The following is a 25,835-nucleotide window of genomic DNA, read 5'->3' as shown; positions in this document are numbered from 1 at the left end:
TGCATGTAGCTTAAACGAAAAATCACGAATACTTATATTTGAATATCTGCCAGAATAGGGCACTGAAAGTTGAGTATCGCCAAGGTCGCTCTTGTGGAGCATGCCTTATGGGACCCCCCCTCTTCTTCTCTCCCTCTCGCATAGTGAAAGAGGCATTCGCTCCAATTTAGTCGACTGGCTTTAACTCGTTCGCTAAGCGGGATTGGACGCGATACCGTTGCTTTAATTTACGCTGCCTCTGTTTGCTTCATCTCCAGCTTCAGCTTCAGCTTTGGCTGCGGCTTTGGTTTTTATTTTCCATTTTATTTCTTTTTTTTGTTGACCGATCGCTTGTTGCTATTTGAGAAGGGGTCGCTGATTTTGCTTGTTGTTGTTGTTATTATTATTTTTAGTTGGAAGTTTGTTTATTTGTTTTTTGTCTTTGCATATTTTTTTCGGGCTTGGCCACATACGCTACACAGTGGGGTATTTGCGACCATTCGTCCGTTGTAAATAGAGTAAAGAGTAAGAGTGGGAAAAATTTGAAAGCTTTCCATATGCTATTTAAAGATATTCTTGAAAATATTGTGTTTTAGAAATTTCGAAGTCATTAATACTTTGTTTAATTTTACTAAAACTATAAAACGAAACATTAAATAATTCATATTATTGATGATGTGCATAATTTCTGTGTTTTGGAATCGAGTCTATTAGTATACAAATTTTCAACTGCATGTTCTTGAAACATATGTTGAAAATCATTGATCGCAAAGAACGGTGTCTACAGAAAAAAGCCATGAACCATTAGTGAATGAGTCTTAGTATAATTTGCAATGCTCGAACTATGTCAAAATAGTTTGTTCTACTTAATAATTATTCGATTAGCTCTTTAAACGTTATGGAAAACTAAATTTTATTTTTCAGAATTTTTAATATGAGATTATAATAAAATAAAATTATATTAAAACGTTTCCTACACACGCACATATAAATGCCAGTCGAAATGGAATTAGCTGTTTGTATAATTTAATTTTTCTAATGTTATCCGTTCTGGTTGGTTCCTGCTGATCGTGTCCTCGAACGCATTAACGGATCAATACATCAGTCCTCAAAGCAGTTAGTCTAGCGATCACCACTAATTTCATTGGATTTCATTTCAATTATGTGATGCGCGCGCATATTTGCACGCATAAAGCTCAGTGAAGCTCACATGCCTGGCCAGCCCCATTTGCGGGCAGCTTCAAAGCTTGCACTTGAATGGGATTTTATAAATAGAGTGTATGGATATACATACATACTATACATATGTATATGCATATATAAGTGGCGTATGTCAGTCAGCCAATTTTTCACTTTGAGTGCTGTTGGGGAGCATTTCTTTAAACTGGTGTGTTATTCATTTATTTCTTTTTTAATTCAATTCATTTTATGCGTGAAAACTCGTCAAAAGCCAAAGTTGGAGAGCTTGGCTGACCAATCTGAGAGACTCCGACAGGTTGCTACATGCGATACAGTTAGACACACACACACACACACACATTCACACACACACATTCACACACACACATGTGCAGGTATAATAAAGCGCAGCTCGAAAATGCACAAAATGCGAGCGGGGAAGTGGACACACGACTTTCATGAGTTTGGCTTCCAGTTCTTTCTCTTCAGCTTTACGCTCGGTTTAGTGCGCACATGTCTGTCTGTGTGTGTGTGTGATTGTGCCTTGCACGGTTTTCACTCAAAATTGTGGTCGGATATGTGCGAGTGTGTGTGTGTGTGTGTATGTGGCTAACAACTCTGGCCAGCGCCAACGATGCGCACTCATTTCACACATGCGCCACTGCGACTTGTGAGCTTGGAGCTTCGAGTTGCGATGTGCGAGCTGTGAGCTGTGAGCTGCGAGCTGCGAGTGAAATGGTCAGCCGAATGGCCACCATTTGTTGTTTTGACCAGTCTGCCTAGTCGGCCCAGTCCGCCAGTATTCAGTTGTAACAAATGTGTGGTAACGGCATCACGCGGAGCGCGGCTTAAACAACGCCAACGAATTCCACATTGGCTTTACTGCTACCTTTTTTGTTTTCGAGTTGACCAACTTTATTTTAATTTTGTTGTTATTGTTGTTATTATTTATCATTATCGCGCTTTGTTGAGTGCTGTGTGTGTGAATGAAATGTTTTTGTTTTTCCACGGAGCCAGATCATATAATAAGTTGTAATATAGCTTGAATCTACAAATTATTTTTAGCTGACCGACCCAATATGAGATCAGAACGCAGCCACTACCTCTTTCCCACTACACTCATTTACGAGCGAAAGTATTCATTCATTCAGTATTTGAAGCTCAGCATCTTCAAAATGTTTGAAAATTAATGTCGCTTGTTTATTATAGAGAATTCAAATTAGTGTTATTGTGGCATGCCATAAATCAATTAATGATGAAAGCTTTTATTTCTATATGGCTTAAGCAGCGATTAGACTGTGTTCTCTTTCGCAGACTATAATTTATTTTCAGCACTATTTAGAAATGAAATTTAAGATGCCAATACCGTGCTCTTTGCATTCACGTTTGTGTTGACACTCCATCAAGTCTTCTCAATGCAACTCTCTATCCACGAGTTGACTGGGAAGCGTTCTGCTTTTGCATTTAGTTTAAGATACTCGCAATCGTTGCGACTTAATTTGGATTGTGAGTGACTTGAAAATAGAAACACTTTAGGCCTCTGCAAAAGATTTATTAATTCGTCGAGTCAAGAATATTTCCTGAATATTGTTTTCATTGCTATTAAAGTTTTTTTTTTACAACTAAATGGGAAATTTAGGAACATGCTGGAACATTCCGAAATATAATCGAGCATATCATGATTTGATTTCATGACGCTTCTATTGGCTTCCAATGCATAACTCGCTCTTCAACAGTTAAGATCTTGCAGAAACGTTTAAAATTATCATAGTTGTTTCTTTGCAAAAAATATCCTCCACTTCTAAATAAATAGATCTAGAATAGACATAAATAAATAGCCGCCATTTCTAGCTGTACTAATCAGGCTGCCCTTAAAGCGGTCAATTTTTAGGTCTTCCGGCAACGTTCAAAATCTCAAAGGTTTTCTATTCATTTTGTAATCATTAATAGTTGGAATTTGCATATCTATAAATAGAGAATAAAAGAGTCTGTTTGGTTCTGCCACTCTATTTGATATGCATTGCAACTGCCTGGCCATAATTGCGTAATCAAATAGGCCAACTTCAATATTGGAGGTCTTGCTGAGCACACTCGTGTGGCAATTAGTCTGCATTGGTCGATCGCCACTTGACAGTGTCAATATGTAGCAATTTTACAATTTTCGCAGCTGCATGTGGCAATGTTGGGCGTTAAAGCAGCTCATGTGACAACTTCGCATATCTATATACAACTATAAAAAGGAAATGTCCGAATTGCAAATTAAAATAAATAAAACTGCGCCAGGTTGCGATAAGCAAATAAAAAATGCCAAAGTCGCGCTCTTGACAGTCAGTCACAAACGTTAACGCCGATATCGTGCGATGAAAAAGGAAGAAGAAAATACAAATTATTATTATTAATTTTTTTGTGTGTGTGTTGTAAATAAACGTGCAACGACAAATAATAAAAAAAAAAAAAAAAAAAAAAAAAAAAATTGAAAAATAAAGCAACCACCAGCCAAACAGTATTGAAGTGTGCAATTTGAACATAAACATAAATCTCTTTTTGCACCCAACGTTTTCCTCGAATCGTTTGTACGCTGACGTGCGCCTATATGTAAACAATATTTAACATTCATTATGGCCATGTAGCTTGGCCAGTTGGACGCTGTTCATCAAAATGCAATAACAACTTTCACTCACATGCATGAGGAGGAGCGCAATCAGCTGCCGGCTGCAATGATTGAGTGACTGCCAAAGTCGAGTTAATCAATAACCATCAGCAACAGCAACAGCAACACAAATACTGACAGCAACACCAACAGCAATATAAACAGTAATAATAATAACTGCAATTCCAAAATGTCGGAGAGTGTGCGTAGCAGTAAATCCTGCCAGGCGATGTCGGAGGATGGTACCGGCAACGCGGCCAATGCAGCGTTGCAGAGCTTGTCGAGCTCTGGCAGCATGCCACACAAATTCAGCAGCATTGTGAATAAAGTTGAGTCGCTGATAAGCAAAATCAACAGTGACAAAGTAAACAACTTCAAGTTGTTGCAACAGCAGCAGGAGCAACAATGTCAGGGTCAAGGTCATAGCGGCAACAAATGCGCTTCGCTTGACTCGCTGAACAATCTAACTGATGCGGAAAGCTGTGAGGAGCACGAACCGATCTACACGGACTCTGATGATGCGGAAATAGCGCACATCACAGGCACCACATCGGCGCAGGTGCACATGTCACAGCAGCAACAACACCATCACCATCAGCCGCAACACCGCCGTAGCGATTTGGATCAGCTGACTAATGAGAGCATACGTGAGTTCAACGAGCAATGCTGTGCCTCACTGGGCGCCGAGCTGAGCACCGGCAATGCGCTAGACTACAAGAATGCCTGGAGTGTTGAGGAGGATATTGTCTTCAAGTGTTGCAACAACAACCAACTGGCTGCTTTAACTGCAGGAGCCACTGGCACTTCCTCATCGCCAGGCGGAATTTTGTGCGAAGAGTGTTGCTATGAGGAGCATTTAAGCTATAAGTTGCAGAGCAATTGTAATAGCAGCAGCAGCAGCAGCAGCAGTAGTAGTAGCAGTAGCCGCAGCAGCAATAACAACCTAAACAACAACCAAAGAGACACCAACAATAATTGCAATGACAATGAAGATGACATTGACAATGATAATGCAGAGCTGGCTGGCCATTCTTCAGTTCCCAAGAGTCAGTCGGGACTGAACGCTATTTTATCAACAGCGGCAACAAAGACAAGAACAGCAGCAGCAGCAGCAACAGCAGCTCTTGCAGCTCCGTTGCCAACTGCAATGCAGCTTGGTGGCAGCATCAAGACCCGACGATCGAGTAACGCCAGCAGCGGATCCGTTAGTCGCATGGAAACCATTCTGGAAGAACCCACAGAATCAAAAGTTTCGGTCAAAGAAATTTTAGCACGTTTCGAGACCATGAACTGCAACGAGGTAAATCTAAAATAAAAAAGCATTTGTTCATATATTCAGTTCAGTCAATTGAATCGAATCCACAATTCTACTTTTCTATTTGGAATTTTTGAAGTTGAAGAAAGAAAGAAGAAGTTCCCATAATAACTGTGGCTGGCTTAGTTATTAACCAGTCAAGTTATTTCGTTGCAGTAAATGCTTTAATTTTAATTTTCTTATTTAATTGAATCTGCACTTTGTGTCAAAATATCAACATACTTGTACCTCTCCTCCTCCTGTTGCATCAAATGCACAGAATATTTGGCCCGAAAAATGTTTTTACAACGAAAACAAAAGCAACTTACATATCGATTACATTATACAGTAATTATCTGCCACAACAATATACATCACACATACACATGCACACAAGCACAAGCACAAAACAAAGCTTTTCAACATTTTAATAACAATTTATTAATAATATGCAAAATCAGCGAACAAACAAAGACGCTGAGGCATAAAAGCATTCACACCTTGCTTTGTCTGTGGAATATTGCACTTAACGGTATAGTTAATCAACACATAATCGCATTATTAGCGTGCGCATGCCCGCCTGGCCTACCAACCAACCAACCAACCAAGCCAACAACCAATACCAATACAAGTATCTTACATCATGTCTTCGCTTCATCGTCATCATAGGCCAGCTGATGTTGCGTCGACTGCGACGGCAACGGCAACGGCAACATCGACGATGACGATGACGATGAGGATGACTGCGACGGGTTGGTGGGCTAATTAGCAATAAACTAACGATCATCATCTTTGGCATAGGTGGCAGATGATTATATAACAACAGCAACAATTTGAGCTTACATTTGACGAGCGAATTCAAGTGAATGCGAGCTCTATACCCTTGACAGGCCAACAGTTGAGCAAATTCATAAGCTGGCTGTGATTTCATTTGTTCATTTTTTTCCCCCACTGTTGAGCTTTCTTTCCGCTGCAGAAGAATGGCGAAAAAGAGCCGTCTTCCTTAACTCAGAAACTTGGTATATGTGTTTACGATAACTACATCGCTTAGCTGATTAGCTAATTAGCCTGTAGACAACTAATTTTTAGCTTTAAAAATATCCAAGACTGATGAATTCCTATCCTACATCTAAGACCCAACTACAAATATAATAAGTCTGATGTACCTTGGGGCCTCCATAATCTTTGTAGGCCTAGCACCACACCTAAATCAATCTAAGCATTCGGTCAGTTTTTGTGTTTAATTACGTTTTACTCCAGTTACCGCAAATAATGATAATTTTATTTATTTTTTTTTTACGAAACATCATTCACTTATTTACCAATATCCTTTTTTAGGATTAACTATCCATTTTCATGATTATATATGTATTTGTATTCATTGTCTCCAAATTGAATGACTAATTTTTTGTTTTTTTTTCCAATATTTAATTGGAATTTCAATATTTTTGAAACAATTGAAAATTATCCAAGCATTAACTTTTCAGGCAAGCCCGTTGCTTATGAATATTTCTTTTCTAAAACAAAGTCCGTTCTACATGTTAGAATTTTTGGAAAGTTTTAATTAATCCGGGGTGCAATATTTACAGAAATCATGTTCTTTACGGTTTCGTTGAATTGTAAATTAAAAGAAAGTATGAAAGGTGTGTTGTGGGTTGCATCAGTTCTTTTGTTCAGATAGTATTGTCTTAATATTCTTATCTAATAGCTATTCAGTTTTTATGCACATTGCTCCCTTTCTCCCAGCGACTAACTCTGACTTCTTGTCTGCCACTTGTACTTGGTCAGCCATTCAGTGCTCTGCTCCACTTAGGGCAACTTTATGTTCATCTACTGGCCGTTGCGGTACAACAAACAGTAGACAACAGACAACAAACAACCAACAAGATACTACAGATACAGAGCACGCCTTGGCGTAGTTTTGCGCGCTTTACGGTTTTTCTCCGACGCACTCGAAGTCGCCAGCCATGTGAAGGCCACTCAAAAAGTTACCAAAATACATATCGTATAAAGTTTATACTTTAAACATATATGAGTACGCGTAGAGAAATGTTGACCCCAAAAATTCGCTTTTCGGCTGCTCCTGCTACGCTGCTTTTCACCATTTATTGTTAAAAACATTACCGCTCTCAAAATTGTAATTCAACTGTAATTTGATTTCAATATTTTAATTACATTTGTGCGTTTTTAGTGTCGGTGTCGGTTCGTTTGCTCTTTTCTGTTGTTTTTGTTGTTTTCGTTTCTTTGTTTTTATGGCTTTTGATAGGAATATTACAAGTACCGTGCGGAGAACGGAGGATCTATTTTTTTAAAAAGCGCTGTATTTTTTGAGAAGAACGGCTAATGGCTTAGTTAACAAATTAAAAACCTTTCGCTAAACGAAAGAAAGGCATGGTTGAGTGGTAAATGGCAGATAGGCTATAACAAAAATAAATTGTGTTTATTTAATTTGAATTTGCTATAATTGGCGTAGTTGTGGTTTCCTTTTCATGTATGTGTCTATTTATCAATAAGATGTTCAGCTTAGACCTAGCATATGAACATTAAACAGGTCCTTGGATGGATGGTGATGGATTTTTATCGAACGAGCAACAATATATGAAGTTATTTAAGAATAATGTTACAGCAATGACACATTTTTTATTATTTTAAATTAATACCAATACCTTAATTCCCTTTTTATTGAGGAACAAATTTAATGAAAATTGTTAACAAATTGTTGGCTTCCCCCGAATCAGTTCTTCCTTTTCCACTTGAGCACGGCACTAACGCATAATCGCCCATGTATACACATATTTAAATAAAAAGAATAGCTAAATAATAAAAAATACTAATATCCAGGATTAGAAGCCCATCTTTCATAATCGCCCATGTATACACATATTTAAATAATAAGAAAAGCTAAATAATAAAAAATACTAATATCCAGCATTAGAAACCCCAAATCTTTGAATTGACCAGCTTTATGCTTCCACCAATTAAATTGTAAACGATTTGCCTACATTATACCTATTATGGCTTAATTTAACAGTTGCTGCACAATAGTTTTTTTTTATGATACTGCAGCCTAAAATGCAACGTGCAGTGCGTTAATTTATTTGATGTGATTTTCGTATATGGCAAGTTGATTGATTGGTGAAAGATTTCCGCTTTCATAAACAACAGCAACAATAGAAACAACAACAGCAACTACGCGTACAAGAGCGTCCCAACTTTTACTAACCTTTTTCGCTTGAGTGTGCAAAATGCAATATGTATGTATTTTTCATTTGTACGAACATACATACTACATATGCATGCATGTATGTATGCAGGTGTGTGTGTGTGTGTGTATTTTATCTTTTGGCCAGACAGCGGCAAGTCATGAGGAGCTCGAGGTCTGGCAAAGAAAGCAATTGCAATAAATTGCGCTAATATTTTAATAAAAGCAATAAAAGTGAAAAATAAAACAACCGCAAACACTTTCGTTGGCAATAAAACAAAACAAAAAACAAAAACAAAATGCATTTAAATGCGGGTGGGTGCTAACAAGAGGGGGATGTTCGGGAGCATGTTTTATGTTGTAGGTGGGCGGCGGCCTGGCCTGGCGCCGTTGTTGCCAATTTGTGCAGCCTCCATAGGAAAATCATTTATAACACGGGCCGCTGGCGCGCCCGTTTGAAATTTGTAGGCGCCTTTGCTGCCAATGAAAAAAATAGCAAGCCGGCAAACCGGTCGCCATGAAAATTGGCAACAGGTTCGGAATGGCGCCCAGCAACTTTCACATGCCAATGACCATCGCTCGGAGTTTTGTGCAGCATTTTTATATATTTGTTATTTTTTTGCGTTGTTCAATTAACTAATTACGATTGCCGTTTCCATTTTTGTTTTTTTTTTTTGTATTTACAGTCGCAGTCCAAGGCATCGACACTCTCGTCGGGCGCGCGAGCCGCAGCTCAAACCCTAAACGTGCCGCTGGAGCGCTTGGAATCCCGTCAGGCTCATCAGCAGCAGCAGCAACAACAACAACAGCGCAACGAGCATGGCGCCTCAAATGGTGAGCGCCTGGAGGAGCAGCAATCGCATCTTGAGCTGCAGCATCATCAGCAACAGCAGCAACATCTCGACGATGGCGTTGATGAATCGTCGGGTCAGCATCATTCGATCGAGCACCATCGTTATATGAAACAGCAGAGTTATTTGCACTCCTCGCGCAAATCAAATGCTGGCCAGCAAGCCGGTGTCCTCACCAATGGACAGTCGTCCGCTGGTCAGCAAACTCATGCCTCGATTCATCATCAGCAGCAGCAACAGCAACAGCAACAGCAGCAGCAGCAACATCACGACATGGTCGCCTCCCATATGCAGCCGCATAGCTTGGACGCCAATTACATGCAGGAGGATACCAATGGCGGCATTGGTGGTGGCACCGGTGTCGGAGGCACTCCACCATCGGTCACCAAATACTCGCTGCTACAATTTGCCATGCAACACTTCCGCAATGAGTAAGTTACCCATCATTATGATATTTAATAGCTTAGTCTAAGCAGCAACCTGTCATTCCACAGCCAACTTAGCGAAGCACGCGCTCATGGACGCGACGCCGACAGACATGAACGGCATCAGGCGGCCTCAAATCGCTCCTATGCGGAACTGGTCAAGTGGCAGGGCCATCCCATACGCATGCCACTGCTGCGTCTACCCAATGATCTGGCGCCGCTCGCACTCGAGTGCTTCGATTGCATATTGCGCTATTGCAGTGATATTCCCCTTGATCCCGACCTGACCGAGGTCAAGTGCGTCTATACGGTGCTAATGGTAAGTGTACGAGTCCAAAATATAATACTTGTTACAATCTCTTTCATTAAAAGTCATAAGTAATCTGTAGAGAATATTTGCAAATGTATAAAAGCTTCTATTCACGATTATTCGACGGTCCGAAGACCTTCTTTAATATTTTATTGAGTCTCAAGTTGCTCCTTTTTCATAGAAATAAGATATTAAATTGTTTCACTGAAATTTTCTGGTATCTTTCAACGGGTGGTTTATTCTTTTTCGCCCAATTATTCCTATTCTGTGTCTTAATTAAGTCGAATTATACCCGTTTTCTTTGAGACTTTTTTTTATTGGCTTCTAACAAATTAGATTGAATTCCATATACTTATTTGTATGCATTTGCAAACAGTTGATTGAAATTGATTGAAAACCAATCAAAAACCATATTTAATGAGGTTTGGACTGGCTTAATGCTCTGCTCGAAATATATTTTGAGTTTTTCAATCTCGAATTCAATTTACAAGTATTCTTATTTCTTAAAAACATTTTGAGTTAACAAGTGAGGTAAAGATACCTTCATGTTAAGAGTACAGGCAGCTTAGCCTTTTCTACTTAATTAAACAAAATGTAGAAATGAAAATGGTTAACAACAATCGACAGTGTAATTATCTGAATTTATTTAACGATTCAATCTCCCACAGCATTGTCACAAATATTTGGCGCTGCGCGACGAGGTCTACTGCCAGCTGATGAAGCAGACAACAGCCAATCGCTCGCCGTGCCCAGACTCATCGCAACGCGCCTGGCGCTTGCTCAGTATTCTGGCCGCCTACTTTGGGTGCTCGGATGCACTGCGTCCCTACCTGATGGAGCACCTTACATCGGCCGCCTCGGACCGACGTCGCTCCTGCCATGGCACGGCCGCCGTCTGTCTGACGAATTTGCGCAAGACCGCACGCTGTGGCGGACGGAAGAATGTGCCCAGTGTAGAGGAGGTGACGGCGGTGTCGGCGGGTCGTTCAGCACGGCGTCAGATCTATCGCTTGCCAGGTGGGGCGGAGCGGGTGGTCAACACACGCTGCTCGACCGTGGTGGCCGATGTGATTGCCGAACTCTGCGCTTTGTTGGGCGTTGAATCGGAGGCAGAGCAGCAGGAGTTCTCGCTGTACTGTATTGTTCAGGGAGATGCCTTCACCATGCCCCTCGCGGCCGATGAGTATATACTTGATGTGACAACGGAGCTCTTGAAGTCTGGCCAACCATTCTATTTGATATTCTGTCGCTCGGTATGGCACTTTGCACTAAAGCGCGATCCAGCGCCCATGCCACTATATGTGGAGGTGCTTTTCAATCAGGTGGCACCCGACTATCTGGAGGGCCTGTTGCTGGAGTTGCCCGGCAATGGAGTGCCCATGCCGGAGGTTGTGCGCGACATGGCGCGCATTGCCGCGCTTCTTCATCGAGCGGCAGACTTAAGCCATGTTCCGGCCATGAAGGAGATTAAGTTTCTGCTGCCAAAGCCGGCGTTAGGCATACGAGAGATACGGCCGGCCCAGTGGGTGGGCCTGGTACAGTCGGCATGGCCCCAGGTGGCTGGACTCAGTCCTGGCCAGGTGAAGGCTCAGTTTTTGAATGTTCTCGCGGCTTGGCCCCTGTTCGGCAGCAGTTTCTTTGCGGTGAAACGCATCTGGGCCGAGGAGGGGCCGCATGTCGAGGATAATCACAGTCCCATGTGGCGTGACCTGATATTGGCTCTGAATAGACGTGGAGTGCTATTCTTGGATCCCAATACGCACGAGACCCTGCAGCACTGGAGCTTCATGGAGGTCATCTCGACGCGCAAGGTAGCCACACTCACCCACACCCACACCCACACTTTCCAGCTCCCGAATAACCGTCTTATTTTTCTTCCCACTCTCAGGTACGCTCTGAGGACGGAGCCCTCTTCCTGGACATGAAGGTGGGAAATCTAATGCAGCAGCGCGTCATTCGCGTGCAGACGGAGCAGGCGCACGAGATCTCGCGCCTGGTGCGCCAGTATATAACGATGGCGCAGATCAGTCAGAGGGAGAAACGGGAACTCAATTAAGGCACAATGCAATTTTTTTTTTGTTCATTTCTAAATGTTTAAGGAGGGCGAGCAATGCGTGTGTATGTTTACATATGTATGTATAGTATGTATGAACGATTTATGTGTAGGCCTATGTCTCTCACTTTTCCACCGCTTTGCACTCTGGCATTGTCTTCTTCTTCTTATACTTCGGCAACGTCCCGAAGGCCATATTTCCCTACGAATTATTTGCATAATTTTTTGGATATATATTACAAGTATATATGTTTATATTTTTTTTCTCCCTACTTTTAAGCAACGAAGTGCAATTCAAGCAGCAATTATCCCTACAACGTCCCCAACACATCACCAGCCCCTCCTGCTTTGTTGTTTGTTTTGTTTTGCTTTAAAAATTGTATTTTTTTTAAATAACTTAAAACTGAATTATGAAAATATTATTAGTGCACATTTCTACAACCCATTTAAGAGTAGCAGCTTTTTTTTTTATTTGAAAAATATCATTTGTTAAACGAAAGTTTATGCAGTTGTGTATTTAGTTTAATTCTTAAATTACCATAAATAAATAAAATTATATATACGAATAAAGAATGCTGATAAATGAAACGCTTATATTAATTTCTGTGAGGATCGGAGTAAATTCTATACTTAGAGCAAGAGAGACAAAAATGAAAAAACTGATGGTTTCTAAAGAATTCAACTAGAAACGTAGGACTGATTCTGCAGCTTATGATCGATTTAAAGATGGCTTTTTGGATGAAAGCACTGTCTTGTATCTTGAAGCTTAAGGTATATTTTAAGGACATCAGTTAGTCGATGTGATGGCGCTTCCATTTCGTCTAGCTGGTATTCATATCGGCTGTATAGCAGCTATTTAATACCTGAAAATAGTTAGGATTGAACCAAGAACTCATTAGACAGAGATTTGATCTAAACGCGCAATCTCTTAAATGATAAGTCAGAGAAGAGTCATTGGCTTGGTTCTCAAAGGCCATTGAAAATTTTATTTTGAGATACAAATAACCTCTATTTTGTTCATAAATAAATTAACTGAAGTTTTCCACTCATTGAGGAATATCTGGTTGCTTATATGGCGATAATCATAGTCAGTTTTCGATTGCTATAGTCATTCAGATTTATTTTCAATCCAGTAACTCAACAGATCAGTCTTCTATACACACTTTACCAATCATTTGACCGTTAGAAGGAAAACAAGCAATAAATTATTAGGGTTTTATCATTTGCCGTTCTTTAGTTGGAAGTGTTTATGCAAGGCTTAGGGGAAACGACCATTTATTATTATTTTAATAGAAAAGAATAAAAGTAAAGCTATATAGTACATAGTTGATTTCAATCCTTGACCAACATCATAAAAAGGGCGTAAAATTGGCATTGTTCTTACATCACAGAGTTAATGTAACAAAATATTTAGCGATAGTGAAAAATATTGAAAAACTTCATTTCAAACATTATTTTTAGAATAAATAAAAAATCAATTTCTTAAAATATTGTGTCGCATATAAACGAATTATTGATCCTTTTTTAACATTTTTGGAAAAAATGTTAACGAATGTTACAAAGGAATAAGATCGCTTACCTTAACTTGGACAATAGTTTTGTTTGTCTCAAAATTTGAAGAAGCCGCGAATATGTGCCATCTAAATATACATAAATATTTTGGATGCCTTTAAATAGAGAACGACGAGAAGGTAATGCCATTTTTTAAATACTATCGAAAGGCAGTTTTTATCATTATACAATAGTAACAGTTTTCGTTCTTTTGTTCAATATGGTTTTTTATTTTATGCTGCAATAAAATTGTTATCAAGAAATGCTTAAATAAGTCATATTCAGGATATTTTAAGCAAGCTTAAGCTGACAAATTGCTTATACTATATTTAAATGTTTATTTGTAAAAAAAATAAAAGCTGTATAAGGCTTGGAGTAATTTTGAACATTTGCTTATTGTTTATTTATCATTAAATAAATATTTATTGCGACAAATTAGCTACTGGAAGTGCAAAACCTTTTATATAATATTTGGTATAATCTGATCATTATCATCCTCTTCATCCTCCTCGTATTCGTCATCCTCTTCTTCGTCTTCTTCGTCCTCGTCGTCATCCTCATCATCTTCGTCGTCCTCGTTGACACTATGAACAATGTCCGGGGCTGCCGATGGTTTCATGGCTGCCTCTGCCACTGTGGCGCCCGGTTGCGTCGCTTGTGGTTGCGCCTGCTCATGTGCATTCAACTGTGAGTCTCTGTGTTTCTCACTTGTTGCTGATGCTGTTGACGCTATTGCTGTGCGAACACCAACTGTTGCATGGGCCAAGTTTGTTGCTGCCGCCGCGGTGGAAGGCGTAACACGCCTCGTTGTTGTCTCATCAGTAGGAACAGCCATAGTAGTTCGAATGGCGTTTAACGCTTCATTAGTCGCATTATGGCTGCCAGCGGCAATGGGGCGTGCTGGTGCTGGTGCTGGTGCTGCCGCACTCGCCGTCACCATTGCTGTCGTCATCGGCGTCGCTGTCATCATTGTCGTCATCGTGGTTGGCACAGATGCGGTATCATTTGCCCGATTTGCCTCGTTGACCGGCAACTTTGTTGCCTGCTCCATTTCTCTGCTGTTGTCATCAAGTGCACCTGCGGCCAACTCTGGCCTGATGGCTGGCTCACGTTCGCGGTCCACCTCGGGCGGCGGTGTAATGCGAGGCGGCGCCACAGATGTCAACAAAAACTCATCGCGTATCTCACAGTTCTTGCCCAGGTAGCCCTGCTTGCAGAGACAGCGATAGCTGCCATCCTCCCGGCTCAGTGAGATGCATTTGCCCTCGTTCTCGCAGGTATCTGGATTGTCCGCGCAGTAGTTCAGCCCTGTGCCAAAACGAAATGCATTAAAAGTTGGCATGCCTCTTGGGCGTGCTGTGCTCATCATCGCTCACTTTCATCGCATAACATGCCGCCCCAGCCGGCGTGGCAGTTGCACTCCCACGGCGCCTCACAGTCGCCATTCACACAGCCTGGATAGGGGAAGCATTTGTCACATTGGGTGCCGGTCCATCCCACTTTGCAGCTGGTAAGGAAGTAGGATAAAGTACAATATAAGCTTTGACTTAAATCTTAAGCTTTTTTCTTATTTAATGGCACAAAGGGATGAGCTGAAATTTAGGATGCAAGCTCTTCACTTTACAGTAGAAACATAAAATGAATTGTATTTTTAACTAATTCTGAGTTTAAAGCTTGTGCACAGAGAATTGAGTAATTAATAAACTTTTAAAGCTAACATGATATGTTTGAGTTAATTGATTATATATGGATTATTAACATATTTTATTATTATTTGTTTGAGTTCATCAAACAACAGCGATCCCTACTTCTTTAATGCAGTACACAATTTAAAATTTGCCCTTTAGTGTTCATACTAGTATAACAGACAACAACATCGATTCGATCTAAAGGAATTTATTTCTTGCTTTAAGCCGCATGAACAATAGATGTTTTCCATTTATTGGAGGCAAAGGTAATGAAGCCTTCTTTGCTCTTTGTAGAACAAGAAGGACTATTGACCATCTCTCCTGCCCATATGCACAACTATTAACACTTTCCATAATTATTCTGGCTGATTTCTTCTAAGCTATTAATAATATCTTCCACTTGTATTCAGTCGAACATTGTCCATCTTCTCTCTAAAAGCCTTGATCTTAGCAAAAAAAAAAAAAAAAATTATTCTCCTTATTATAATTATTTTTAAGTTCCTTGTTTTCTTTCATCGAGTTTAAAAATAAAATTCTTTCACAATTTTGTATGCTTTCTCTACCTTTGCAATTACATTTTAGTGTTTTTTTTTTTACCCAAACAGTATTATGCATTATTGATCAAAAAATGCTTGGATCAATGCTTCAATGTGTGTAAAATGTGAAAAAATACCTTGGAGAATTTTTCACGCATTTGCAAATGTTGTATCAATTAAAATATTTTTAAATACAACACTTAATTAAAATCTCAATGCAACTTTATATAGATGGGTTTCTATACTGCTTACGTATAACTTAAAATTTAAACGTTTGTTTTTTAAGCATTTTAGCAGACATTTGACTCAAAAAACAGAGTCAACATTTTAAAAATTTTGTTTTTGTAGTAAGTTGGGGAATATATTTAACTCGATAAAGAAACGGGGTTAGGGAACAATTTGTATACTTTCTAAGTAGCAAATACCTTATACAAATACATTATTGTTTAGCTATAATAGAGCGGAATCGATTAATACCAGAGCTCTTCAGTTTGAATTCGCAATTCAATTTATGTTTTCAAAATTGTACTTTTTAGAAAATTAGAATTAGAAATGAGAAAATTTAGTAATAAAACGCTAAAACAATAAACAACATTTTCTGAAACTGGCAGTAAGTGTTTTTTTTTCAGGATGATGAATTGCACATTTGGCCTTTAACTAAGTGAACCTTTCTTACCAAACTAAGCCTATGACCCCATTTTAGTATAATACATATTTTTATCAAACATCTTTAGAGTTATGAATGTTGAAGAATTTAGGTATGTTGTGAGTCTTTAATGAAGTCTGCATCACTATAAACACACATCTCCTGATATATAGTACAAGTATGTATGTATGTAGTATAGGTGTGTGCGGGTATGTGGTTAGGTGCATTTGCAAATTGCAAGCTCGGATCTGCGTTCCACTTACCGACACTCGCCTGGGCGGCGACAGTAGCCGTGCTGCTTGCTGCAGTCCGAGGCGCAAAGCGCTTAAAGTCCCCGGGGAGCAGACAACATAAATTAAATTCAGCGGCAGAGAGAGAGAGAGAGAGAGAGGTGACAAGGAGCGGACTTACGTGTTTGACAGAGTAGTCCTGTATAGCCGGGCAGGCAGTTGCACTCCAGTGGCTTGCTGCAGGTGCCGTGCTGGCAGCCTGGCATGGTGGAGCATTCGCCGCAGGTGCGTCCGGCCCAACCTATGCGGCAGCGGCACTCGCCCGGTGCCTCGCAGTAGCCGCGTGTGCTGTGGCAGCCGGCTCGACAACTTGCTGCCAGTTGAGAAGGGGAGACAGATGGTAGAGAGGCGTATTTGGGAAGCCGTTAAAGGAGGCAACTAGCGACTGATTTGGGTGCTGGCTACACTTACGTTCCGTGCAGAAGAGGCCGTCCCAACCGGGCTTGCACAGACATTCGAATGGCTTGTTGCAGGTGCCGTGCTGGCAGCCCGGCAGCGGAATGCACTTATCGCACATGTCACCGGTGTAGCCGATACGGCATCGACACTCGCCTGGCCGTTGACAATAGCCTACAAGATGATGCAAAGATGACAGGAAATTCCGGCGGCAATTGTGTGATTGTCATTTAATTAGCGTGGATAGCCTACCATTCATGGGATCACAGCCGCGTCGACACATCGGGACTTGGCACAGGTCGCCCTGCCAGCCGGGCAGGCACTTCACATCGCCCTTCTCATCGCAGATGTAATGCGAATTGGCCTTGTATTTTTGTGGCTTCTCGCAGGCCTGTGAGGAAACGCTGTTTTTTTAAAGCTATTTTCGGTGGGAAGTCCAACACTTACGCGTTGCTTCCAGAGTGGAATGTGTGTGTTGCTTGATTGTCGCGCATCAAAGTTGCGTCTGAAGGCCTCCACATCAGTCAAGGCGACGAGCAGTGCCAGTGGTAGAAGGAAAATGGTTTGTGCGTTGGGGACGCGTTGTAGCATGATTGTGGCTGAATGTCCTAAAGGGATTAAGTCTTTATTCTGATGAATTCGGAGCTAAGTCGCGTGATTTCATGTACTGCAAGACATGAGCTCTGCGACTTAAGAATGCCTTACTTTATACCACTAAGATATTACACAAAGTACTTGCAATATTAAATTTATTTATAAATAAACAAAATGCACTGAAAAAAGGTAGAATTTATTGATTCATTTAAAGAATATGTTGTGGTACACATATTAGCTTTTACTTGTAGTTGGCTTTTTATTGCTCGGAATTCGAACATTTTCCAAACTTAGGGAGATGTTATTTACTTATTAGTTTTCTGCATAGTTACATACGTTATTGAAGGCCTCATACTAAGCCTTAAGTTAATCCACAAATACCTAAAATAACTGGCTAATAAGCCTTCCCCCACCGGGTCTGAGATTCCATTTTTTTAATTAGCCTATAATTTCAAGATGGAGCATCCACCGGGGAGGAGGCGTTCATTAGATATTGTAATTTGATTAGATTTTTCCTACTTTGGCTTTTCTATCTTTTAATGTTCTTTGTATAATTTTTAAATATTGTTTTCCATGTCAATATTCATTATTTGCTGACATAAAATAAAAAATGTTGAGGCAAACAATGAAGCTCGAATATTTCAGAATTTGCTTAGCTTATAATGATTTCGGAATATTTTCAAAAACGTTTGGAGATCTCTTTTTCTCATAGTTGACAATACCCTCAGATAATACATATTTGTTAAATGAAAGTTATCTATATCTAATCGAGACGCTCAGAAAGACTGGGAATCTAATCAATTATTGGTTGCTCGAAATATGGACTAATATGTAGAAACTTTTCTGCATTATGTGGGATGTGACAGTTTTTTCCACGCTTACAAGTAGAATGAATGAAGCACCGAGCTTGCTCTGAAGATATTGTTACTCATGCCCATAAATTGATTTTTATGTATAGTTGTGAGTAAACTATTTCCGGTCGCTTCGAAACAACTAAATATGTACATAAATTTCTTCCATAGGTGCTTAGAACGTATCTAGAAACAATGTTGTAGCACTAATAGAAATCGATGGCGACCTAAAGAGAGTCGCGCACACACACGCACAAGCATACACACCACATGACAATTAACATGTTTCAAGACAACTTTCTTCACAGCAACAAAAACAACAACTACAGCAAAATATAAAACGAAAATGTCAAGTTGACAAGTGATTTTATGATGAATCAGAGAGACCCAAGAACTCAAAATAAATACATACAAGTATGTATATAAACGGGCGAATGTGTAATTTATGCGAAACTTCACTCCCAACTTCTTGCCACTTTGCACCTTTCAGTAATATAGTGTGGCAATTGGCGCTGCTCAGGGCTTGGCATCCAACTTCACTCGCGTTCGCCGTGAGACTAATCAATTAGCTCTGTCTGGCCTTCACCATGAACCCGGCAGCGTGGTCTTGGACTTGCATGGCATGCCGCGCATGCTCAGAGAAACGTGAAACCGGCAGTAGCAGCAACCACATTTGCTTACGGCAGTTGGGTAATTGGGTCAAACGGTAAAACAGCCAAAACAGCTGAGCTGAGCTGGGCTGAACTGAACTGAGCTAAACAGCGGTGTAGCGTCAAGTTGCGCATGCGCACCAAAAATGAAATGCGGCCCGAGAAATAAATGAAAACAAGTCCCGACAACTCAAGAAATTTCTCAGTCCAAGCTTCTACGGCGATGCGAATGGCTTCGATTGTGCAATGACAGTCAGTCAGACCGTTGCACAGTATGCTGTAGTTTAGACAAAAATCAAAGAAATATTATTTCGACTTGCTTGATGGTTCCATAATTATACAAGTAAGAGACATATTGGCTGATTCTACTCGTTTATATCATCATACAAGGTGCGTTCCAAAGTAAACAGGACTTTTTGAATCTAGCGCCCCCTGGTGGCACTATCTATATGTCGACTGGTGCGTTAGAATCTGTTATTTTTATCGATTGTCCAGTGAGAATTTCATGACATTTCATCGATTGGAAGTGAAGTTATTGCGTTTTAAGTGTCAGTATGTTTGTGTTATCGGTGCGGAAATGAGCTTCGAACGAAGAGCCAACATTAAATTTTGTTTTAAAATTGGTAAAACTTTTACCGAAACTTTTCAATTGATGGAACAAGTTTATGGCGATGACTGCATATCCCGGAGCAGAGTGCACGAGTGGTTTCAACGTTTTTAAAGTGGTCGTGAGGACATAAATTACGATCAACATGTGGGCCAATCAAAATTCGTGATCACCGAAAATTCCATCGAAACTGTGCGTGAATTCATCAAAAATCAGCCGAAATCATCATGGAAATTGATGGAAATGGAATTGAACATCTTCAAAACATCGATTTATCGCAATTTGACCGAACATTTGGGCTTACGAAAGGTGTGTGCACGGTTTGTTCCGCACATCGCTCGACGCTTGTGACCGATTATTTGACCAAAAATCACATTTTAACCATTAACCACTCGCCGTACTCACCTGATATGGCACCGTGCGTCTTCTACCTTTTCGGAAAAATGCATAGCGTTATGCAGACGTAGAGGCCATTCAAAAGGATCGTGCAAAAAGCTGTATTGAAGCAGAAGGCGACTATTTTGAATAAAATAAATTGATTTTGCCGAAAAAAACATTTGTTCTGTTTTTTTTTTTAAAGTCCTGTTTACTTTGGAACACACCTTGTATTGCCCACGACACTGTAGCTAGAGACATTCGAATATTAGTTTCCTCTAGTGCCGCACTTTCGCATTTAGTCGAAGCTGCTCAAAACTGTGCGGGGAAATCATGAAATCACTTATTTAGTGCTAGAGAATATATTTTTTTGGACTGTAATCAGGAAATGAATAGAAGAAGTGGCACTGGATGTTGTATTATAAAAACTGTGGGACTTAATACACAAAAACGGGGCCGTAGTTCTAAGTGCTTTGATTCAAGGAATAAAAGGCAATATAGCTTCAACACAGGAATGAAGAACATATGTATAATCGTATGTCTCAACATGGAGAAAATGTAAAAGTTGATATTATTAAATCGTCCCCTAATTAAATTCCATTCTGATTATTTTACATATTTAAGCCAAATTTGTTGAAACTGCAAAACAGATCACTAATCTATTCAAGTTGTCCTTATAATAAAAGTTGAAACCAGCTCAAAAGGCTTGCTCTTATCCGATAACTAAGAAACAACTAAGTAGAAACTTAAAGAATTTAGAAAGAAAGTTATTCTCCCATTTAATGAAATAATTAACGCCGTTTACATCAACTGTTTTGACTTACCTTTGTAGTTCGAGCCGTAAAGAAAGTCATTTCGATTTAAAATTATACATGTTTGTTCTTTATTCATGATTTTTCATACATGCTGATGACTTTAATACGTGTACAGCAAATTATTCGACTAATTTTGATCGACCTAAGTTCAATTTAGTTGTGTTTTGAAATCTTCGTTTTATGCACTACAGTACTCGTACAATTCTACGGAATCGCTTGGTTTCAAGATTATAATTACCATTTGTCTTGATCGTGTTAGAGGTGATGACTTTTTTGCTGTTAAATTTATATTTATATTTTAACTGCCGCTGTATTTTGTGTTAAGAGACAAGCGAGTTCTCTGTTGCTTAGAAAATTTACAACTTCAAGAAAAAATGTTCGTGTGTACTTGTATTTAAAAAAAAAAAAAGAAATACGTTTTTTGGGCGTTCCTAATTTGAATGTCGTTTTAAAATACTTAAGTTGTGTTTTATGTTCTAATGTTCTCATCTGGTTCGAGAAAATAATTGAAATTAAATCGTATTTTTGTACCCTCAACCATTTTACTTTTATGTTTTATATTTAAAACGTACCCATAAATACTTATGTGTGTATATTGTAATGATGAATTGAATGCACGCCTATATTTATGCTGTTGTGTGCTTAGGTTTAATTGTTGAAGTAAAACATACATATATAAGAGTACTTCTTAACTAGTCGGGGACATTATGGGGTTACAGACAGACAGATACATGCGTATATACGTGTATGTAATGCTTACATAGTTTTAGTTTTTCTGTGGTTAGTATGTGCTTCGAACAGCCGCCCTTTGCGCTCTTCCTGTATGTGTTTATGCATAGGTATAAGTATACATTGCACCTTGTTTAGGATCTGAATATATGTATTTTCCAGTTTCAAACTCTGCTCAAGCCCAGGGAGGGCTCCCAGGAATTCGGAAGGAAATATTCTTTGACCTGAACAGGGCACAAGAAACAAGTCTCTAATAATGTTTGTTGTCTAATTTTCTAGTGCTTACGTGGCTTGCCTGTTTTGCTTTGTTTTTGCTGAGAACTTGTTCATGTCATTAGGTGCGTCGTATAGTGGCTTACAAAAAAAATTGTTTTCTATTTACAACTTCGGTACAGCAGTAACTGGCTTCCAACGGCAATGGATTGCTATTCCAATGGAATGGAGCCAGCGCCAAGTACAGGCGAGCTCAGCAATCGATTTAATCGATTCAAGTATGAATGCATGTTGCAGGTTGTGTTATACGAGTTACTACTGTATTATAGCACGATTACTACTACCACATCGACAAAAAAACGCGTACGCTTCATTACTTAATTAACTGTCTTAAAGTTTACTTAAATATTTACTTAATGCTGACCAAACATGTACGATGCCTGTGATATAGATGTGTCTGTGTCTGTGTCTTTGTCTTTCTGTGTGTGTGTGTGTGTTGGAACTGGAGAGTGGGGAGAAGGCTTAGCAGCTTCATTATGTGAATGTTTGGTAGAGTTTGTTTATGATGATATGATGGGTTGTGCCGGGCTGTGGCATGAGCTGTTGCCGACTCATGGCCCCCCTACGCGCGGAGACTACACATCGACGTGACCAAGAAAGGAAATTCAAAATTCAAAGTATATAGAAGAGGAGAAGTTTCCGCATTTGCAGCCACTGCATTGTCCTTGCCAAGGGCTCTTAGACAAATATGAACTGCGCATGATTGCACTTCTTGGGCGGACCGACGGTTAGACGCAGCCACTTGCCCCGACATGAGGGCGCCGCCAGAGCGCTCCAGCGCGTCGTGCGCCCGGACAGACCTTCACCACGGCAATGATAGCTCTGGGGCTGGGGTGTCACCAATGGCGGCGTTGTCGCACTGCGTTTGGAGTTTAGGGAACGCTGTCGATGCGGTGACGACAATGATGATGATCGCTGCTTCGAACGCTGCTTGTACTCAAAGCTCTCGTTGCTGTCCGTATTTAGCATATTTTGTGCCTCATCCTCGTCATCTTCGTCCTCGCCGTTGCCAGCCTCGTTGTCGTCCTCATTGCTCTCTGGCGTTGCATCCTCATCGGCATCCATTTCGTCGTTACCAACGGCGCCGCCAGCTTCATCTGTCAAATATTGCTTGGCCGGCAACGATCGGTGTGTTGTTGTTGTGGTGGTACTGCTTGTTGTACTAATGGCCTTCGAAATCGGCGCACTGTCCTGTATGAGTGCCTCTAGATCGCAGCGCACGGTAATGCGATCGCCTGGAAAATTCGGCAAAAATTATTGGTATTTAGAAATGGGATGAAATAGAAAAGGAACTTAGTAGTCATAAGCTTAGTAAACCTATTTTACGATATTGAAATTATAAATGTAACTATTATAGAATTGTAAATAAACTGAAAACCAATGTCTAACGTATTATTTTCGCTGGAGGTTTGTGGTAAGAAAAAAGCCAACTGCATATTGAAATACCAAATTTCTGGGGAAATCATAATGGAAAACTATCTGATTTTTAAAATTAGTGCGCAATAAAAAATAAACAGAAAGCGGTCGAAATAATAAACAACTAATTTTAATTCTTGAGAAACACTGATTGCAGATTTGGAAACTAACAATGAAAAAATGGAGAAGGTGGTATAAAATTTGTACTCCAAGGTTAATAATAAAACCTACAAAATTGGAACCAAATTAAATTCTTTAGTTAATTATTTAATTTGTATGTGGTACATAAAAAATTATTTGTATTGGCTTAGGGGGAAGTACCTTATAGTTTGCATTACTGCATGTAATAAATCTCCAAAAAAGCTCACCCGATTGATAAAGAGCAACAACAAAAAATCAGCAATAAATGCTTTTGCTTTTTTGAAAAAAGCATGCGTGTAGACTTCAAATAAAAATATTCAACACTTGTAACTTGAGGCATAAATATATGTGTTTTTTACGATTTTTTACGACACTTTACTGGAGCTTACAGAAGTGATTGGTGGCACCTTCGAAACAAAATCTGAAAGTGTTACGACACCGATGGTATTTTAGACAATAAGTTAAAGCTTTCGTTATTCTCAATATGGTGCGCGTCAGCATTAATGGCCAGCCACCGGTGGAGCTGGTCCCCTATGTTAGATACCGCATCGGGAGTCGTTCATATATGGAATTCTACATAGATCACGAAGTAAGTGCTCGCTTATAATATTGGCTCACAAAAATGCGTTAAGTGTTTGCTCATTACAGAGCATTGAAGGCTATCATGGCGTGTTTGATTGCGAACCCGATTGTGTGTATGTTATAAAATTATTGGGCCAGACATTCGTGAATGGAAAAGAAGTCGAAGTGCAAAAATTAACCTCAGAGTCAGCTGGAGAGGATGGTTTGGTGAAGCTGCGCTTTGGCGAAGTTGAGGCTGAAATGTATTTCGACAGTGACTCGACTAATGATGAGGTAAATATTGGTGTTGCATTTCTAAGAGCGAATAATGAAACTATTGATTGATTCGCAGGATACAACCTTGACAGAAGCTTCTGTTCTCACAAAAGATATAAAAAAAAAACTCGACTGCAGTAAACATGAAAAGTAATTACACTCGTATTGGCAACTGGCCAACTTTATTATGGTTTATTAGCCAAATACATATGTTACATGCATTTAAAATGAACAAACAAAACATGTTTGTCGTTGCTAAAATACACCAGTTGTTGGGTAATAATTAAATGTTCGAGCTCTACCTGAAATTGCCAAATTGTTCATTTTTGATTTCAAAATTCTGATTCCAAAAAAAAAAACTTAGCATGAATCAGTGAGCCCTGATCAATGGTCAAAAACGTGTGTTGAACACTTCAATCTTTAGAAACAAACTTGATATTTAATGAAATTCTTCAGGCTATTCACTATTCATTTCGGGAATAAAATGTGACTATTCTGTTCAATGATAGATTAGGATGTAATCCTTAAGACTATATTATTATTTATTGTTTACCTTTATTAAAAAAAACCTTTTTGCAAATATTGGAAGCTCGATGGCTCGATTAAAGTAAAAAAGTCGAAGTCTTGCAGCCATGCAAAAAAAAAAAAACACTTGTAGAGGGATAGAAAGATAAACGAACAGAGATACCCGTACTTAAATCAAATAGTGCTGGCCCAAAAAAAAAAGAAAGGAATTCAAATGAATTCTCTACACAGGCAACTGGCTATGTGGTGTAAAAATGTTGCATTATCTCGTAGTGGAGTTACATATGTCCTGACTGAAATAATTGTACTTACCCTCCAGCATTAGATTGTAGGGAGGCAGCTTGTGACAGGCCTTCGATGCTTTGATTACCTCGAATTCCACGCAGTACCTGCAATGAGAAGCAAAGAGTGGCGATTGAGAGATAAGATATACCAAGTAATTCGAAGAAGCCGGAAAACATTGTCAGCAAATGCAGCGATAAAAACTATAAGAAGAATAATTAAAGGTATGCCCTGCAGGCGGGCTCGGAACAGCCGGAATAAAGTTTTGTTCGTTCATTTATTTGGTTGTTTCTGCTCACTCAGTCAGTCACTCAGCCATTCACCACCCACGCCACGCCCCCTCCCCCCCTACCCCTTCTCAGCAGCAGCGCCATTTCCACATTTCCACTCATCCGTGCAGAGCATCATTCATTAATTATGCACGTCATTGAAGTGAAGCAAGCGACGCTCATTAGAAGCGAACAAAGCGAGCGAGCGAGCGAGCAAAGTAAAGTTCAAGATGGGGCAGGCAAGAGGACAGCCTGAACGTAAACTTTTGCTATCTGCCATTATGGCGCACATAATATTATAATTATTATGATTTTGCTTTATCAATTACACACGCACTCACACACACCCACGAGGACAAAATGATTGTGCAATTGTGCGCAACTGGCAGCGACAAAAGAAAACTTGCTCGCTAGGCGCCTA

At 39.8% G+C, this 25,835-nt stretch overlaps 4 protein-coding genes across 4 annotated transcripts in view; 2 read left to right on the top strand and 2 right to left on the bottom strand.

Moving 5' to 3' along the window:
• LOC115626747 (unconventional myosin-XV) overlaps nucleotides 1–12,444 on the top strand; it is a 36,969-nt gene extending 24,525 nt beyond the window's left edge. Inside the window, exons 4-7 of the mRNA XM_030522199.1 lie at nucleotides 8,991–9,586; nucleotides 9,650–9,899; nucleotides 10,559–11,701; nucleotides 11,779–12,444. Of these exons, the coding sequence (XP_030378059.1) occupies nucleotides 8,991–9,586; nucleotides 9,650–9,899; nucleotides 10,559–11,701; nucleotides 11,779–11,946 (2,157 nt within the window). The 3' untranslated portion in view covers nucleotides 11,947–12,444. The remainder of the gene's footprint in view (nucleotides 1–8,990; nucleotides 9,587–9,649; nucleotides 9,900–10,558; nucleotides 11,702–11,778) is intronic.
• Nucleotides 12,445–13,954: 1,510 nt separating this feature from the next.
• LOC115626965 (delta-like protein 1) lies at nucleotides 13,955–17,641 on the bottom strand. The gene is made up of 8 exons (XM_030522479.1): nucleotides 17,498–17,641; nucleotides 17,303–17,441; nucleotides 17,066–17,224; nucleotides 16,776–16,967; nucleotides 16,628–16,688; nucleotides 14,871–15,001; nucleotides 14,504–14,802; nucleotides 13,955–14,161 (listed from the first exon to the last, which is right to left on the bottom strand). Exons 1-8 carry the CDS (start codon nucleotides 17,639–17,641, stop codon nucleotides 13,955–13,957), a joined length of 1,332 nt encoding a protein of 443 aa, XP_030378339.1.
• A 4,981-nt stretch (nucleotides 17,642–22,622) lies between these two features.
• The window catches only part of LOC115626767, a 138,486-nt gene continuing 135,273 nt past the window's right edge, over nucleotides 22,623–25,835 (bottom strand). Inside the window, exons 5-6 of the mRNA XM_030522224.1 lie at nucleotides 25,176–25,252; nucleotides 22,623–23,179 (exon numbers count right to left, since the gene is read on the bottom strand). Of these exons, the coding sequence (XP_030378084.1) occupies nucleotides 22,623–23,179; nucleotides 25,176–25,252 (634 nt within the window). The remainder of the gene's footprint in view (nucleotides 23,180–25,175; nucleotides 25,253–25,835) is intronic.
• LOC115626770 lies at nucleotides 23,928–24,640 on the top strand. The gene is made up of 3 exons (XM_030522228.1): nucleotides 23,928–24,090; nucleotides 24,150–24,356; nucleotides 24,415–24,640. The coding sequence occupies exons 1-3, from the start codon at nucleotides 23,986–23,988 to the stop codon at nucleotides 24,490–24,492; spliced, it is 390 nt and encodes a 129-aa protein (XP_030378088.1). The 5' UTR covers nucleotides 23,928–23,985; the 3' UTR covers nucleotides 24,493–24,640.

Source organism: Scaptodrosophila lebanonensis, unplaced genomic scaffold (assembly GCF_003285725.1).
Source record: "Scaptodrosophila lebanonensis strain 11010-0011.00,11010-0021.00 unplaced genomic scaffold, SlebRS2 tig00000089-arrow-pilon, whole genome shotgun sequence".
In the NCBI taxonomy this organism is placed as follows: Eukaryota; Metazoa; Arthropoda; class Insecta; order Diptera; family Drosophilidae; genus Scaptodrosophila; species Scaptodrosophila lebanonensis.
This window is presented reverse-complemented; position numbering and strand designations above follow the sequence as displayed.

Excerpts from the sequence above, each read along its gene's own strand:
- LOC115626965 (XM_030522479.1), bottom strand. The coding sequence starts at position 17,641 with ATGCTACAACGCGTCCCCAACGCACAAACCATTTTCCTTCTACCACTG. Across the intron at positions 16,968-17,065 it reads CGGCCTCTTCTGCACGGAAC|CAAGTTGTCGAGCCGGCTGC; the intron begins GTAAGTGTAGCC and ends CTCAACTGGCAG. Across the intron at positions 14,803-14,870 it reads CGGCATGTTATGCGATGAAA|GGCTGAACTACTGCGCGGAC; the intron begins GTGAGCGATGAT and ends GTTTTGGCACAG.
- LOC115626770 (XM_030522228.1), top strand. The coding sequence starts at position 23,986 with ATGGTGCGCGTCAGCATTAATGGCCAGCCACCGGTGGAGCTGGTCCCC. Across the intron at positions 24,091-24,149 it reads AATTCTACATAGATCACGAA|AGCATTGAAGGCTATCATGG; the intron begins GTAAGTGCTCGC and ends TGCTCATTACAG. Across the intron at positions 24,357-24,414 it reads GTGACTCGACTAATGATGAG|GATACAACCTTGACAGAAGC; the intron begins GTAAATATTGGT and ends ATTGATTCGCAG.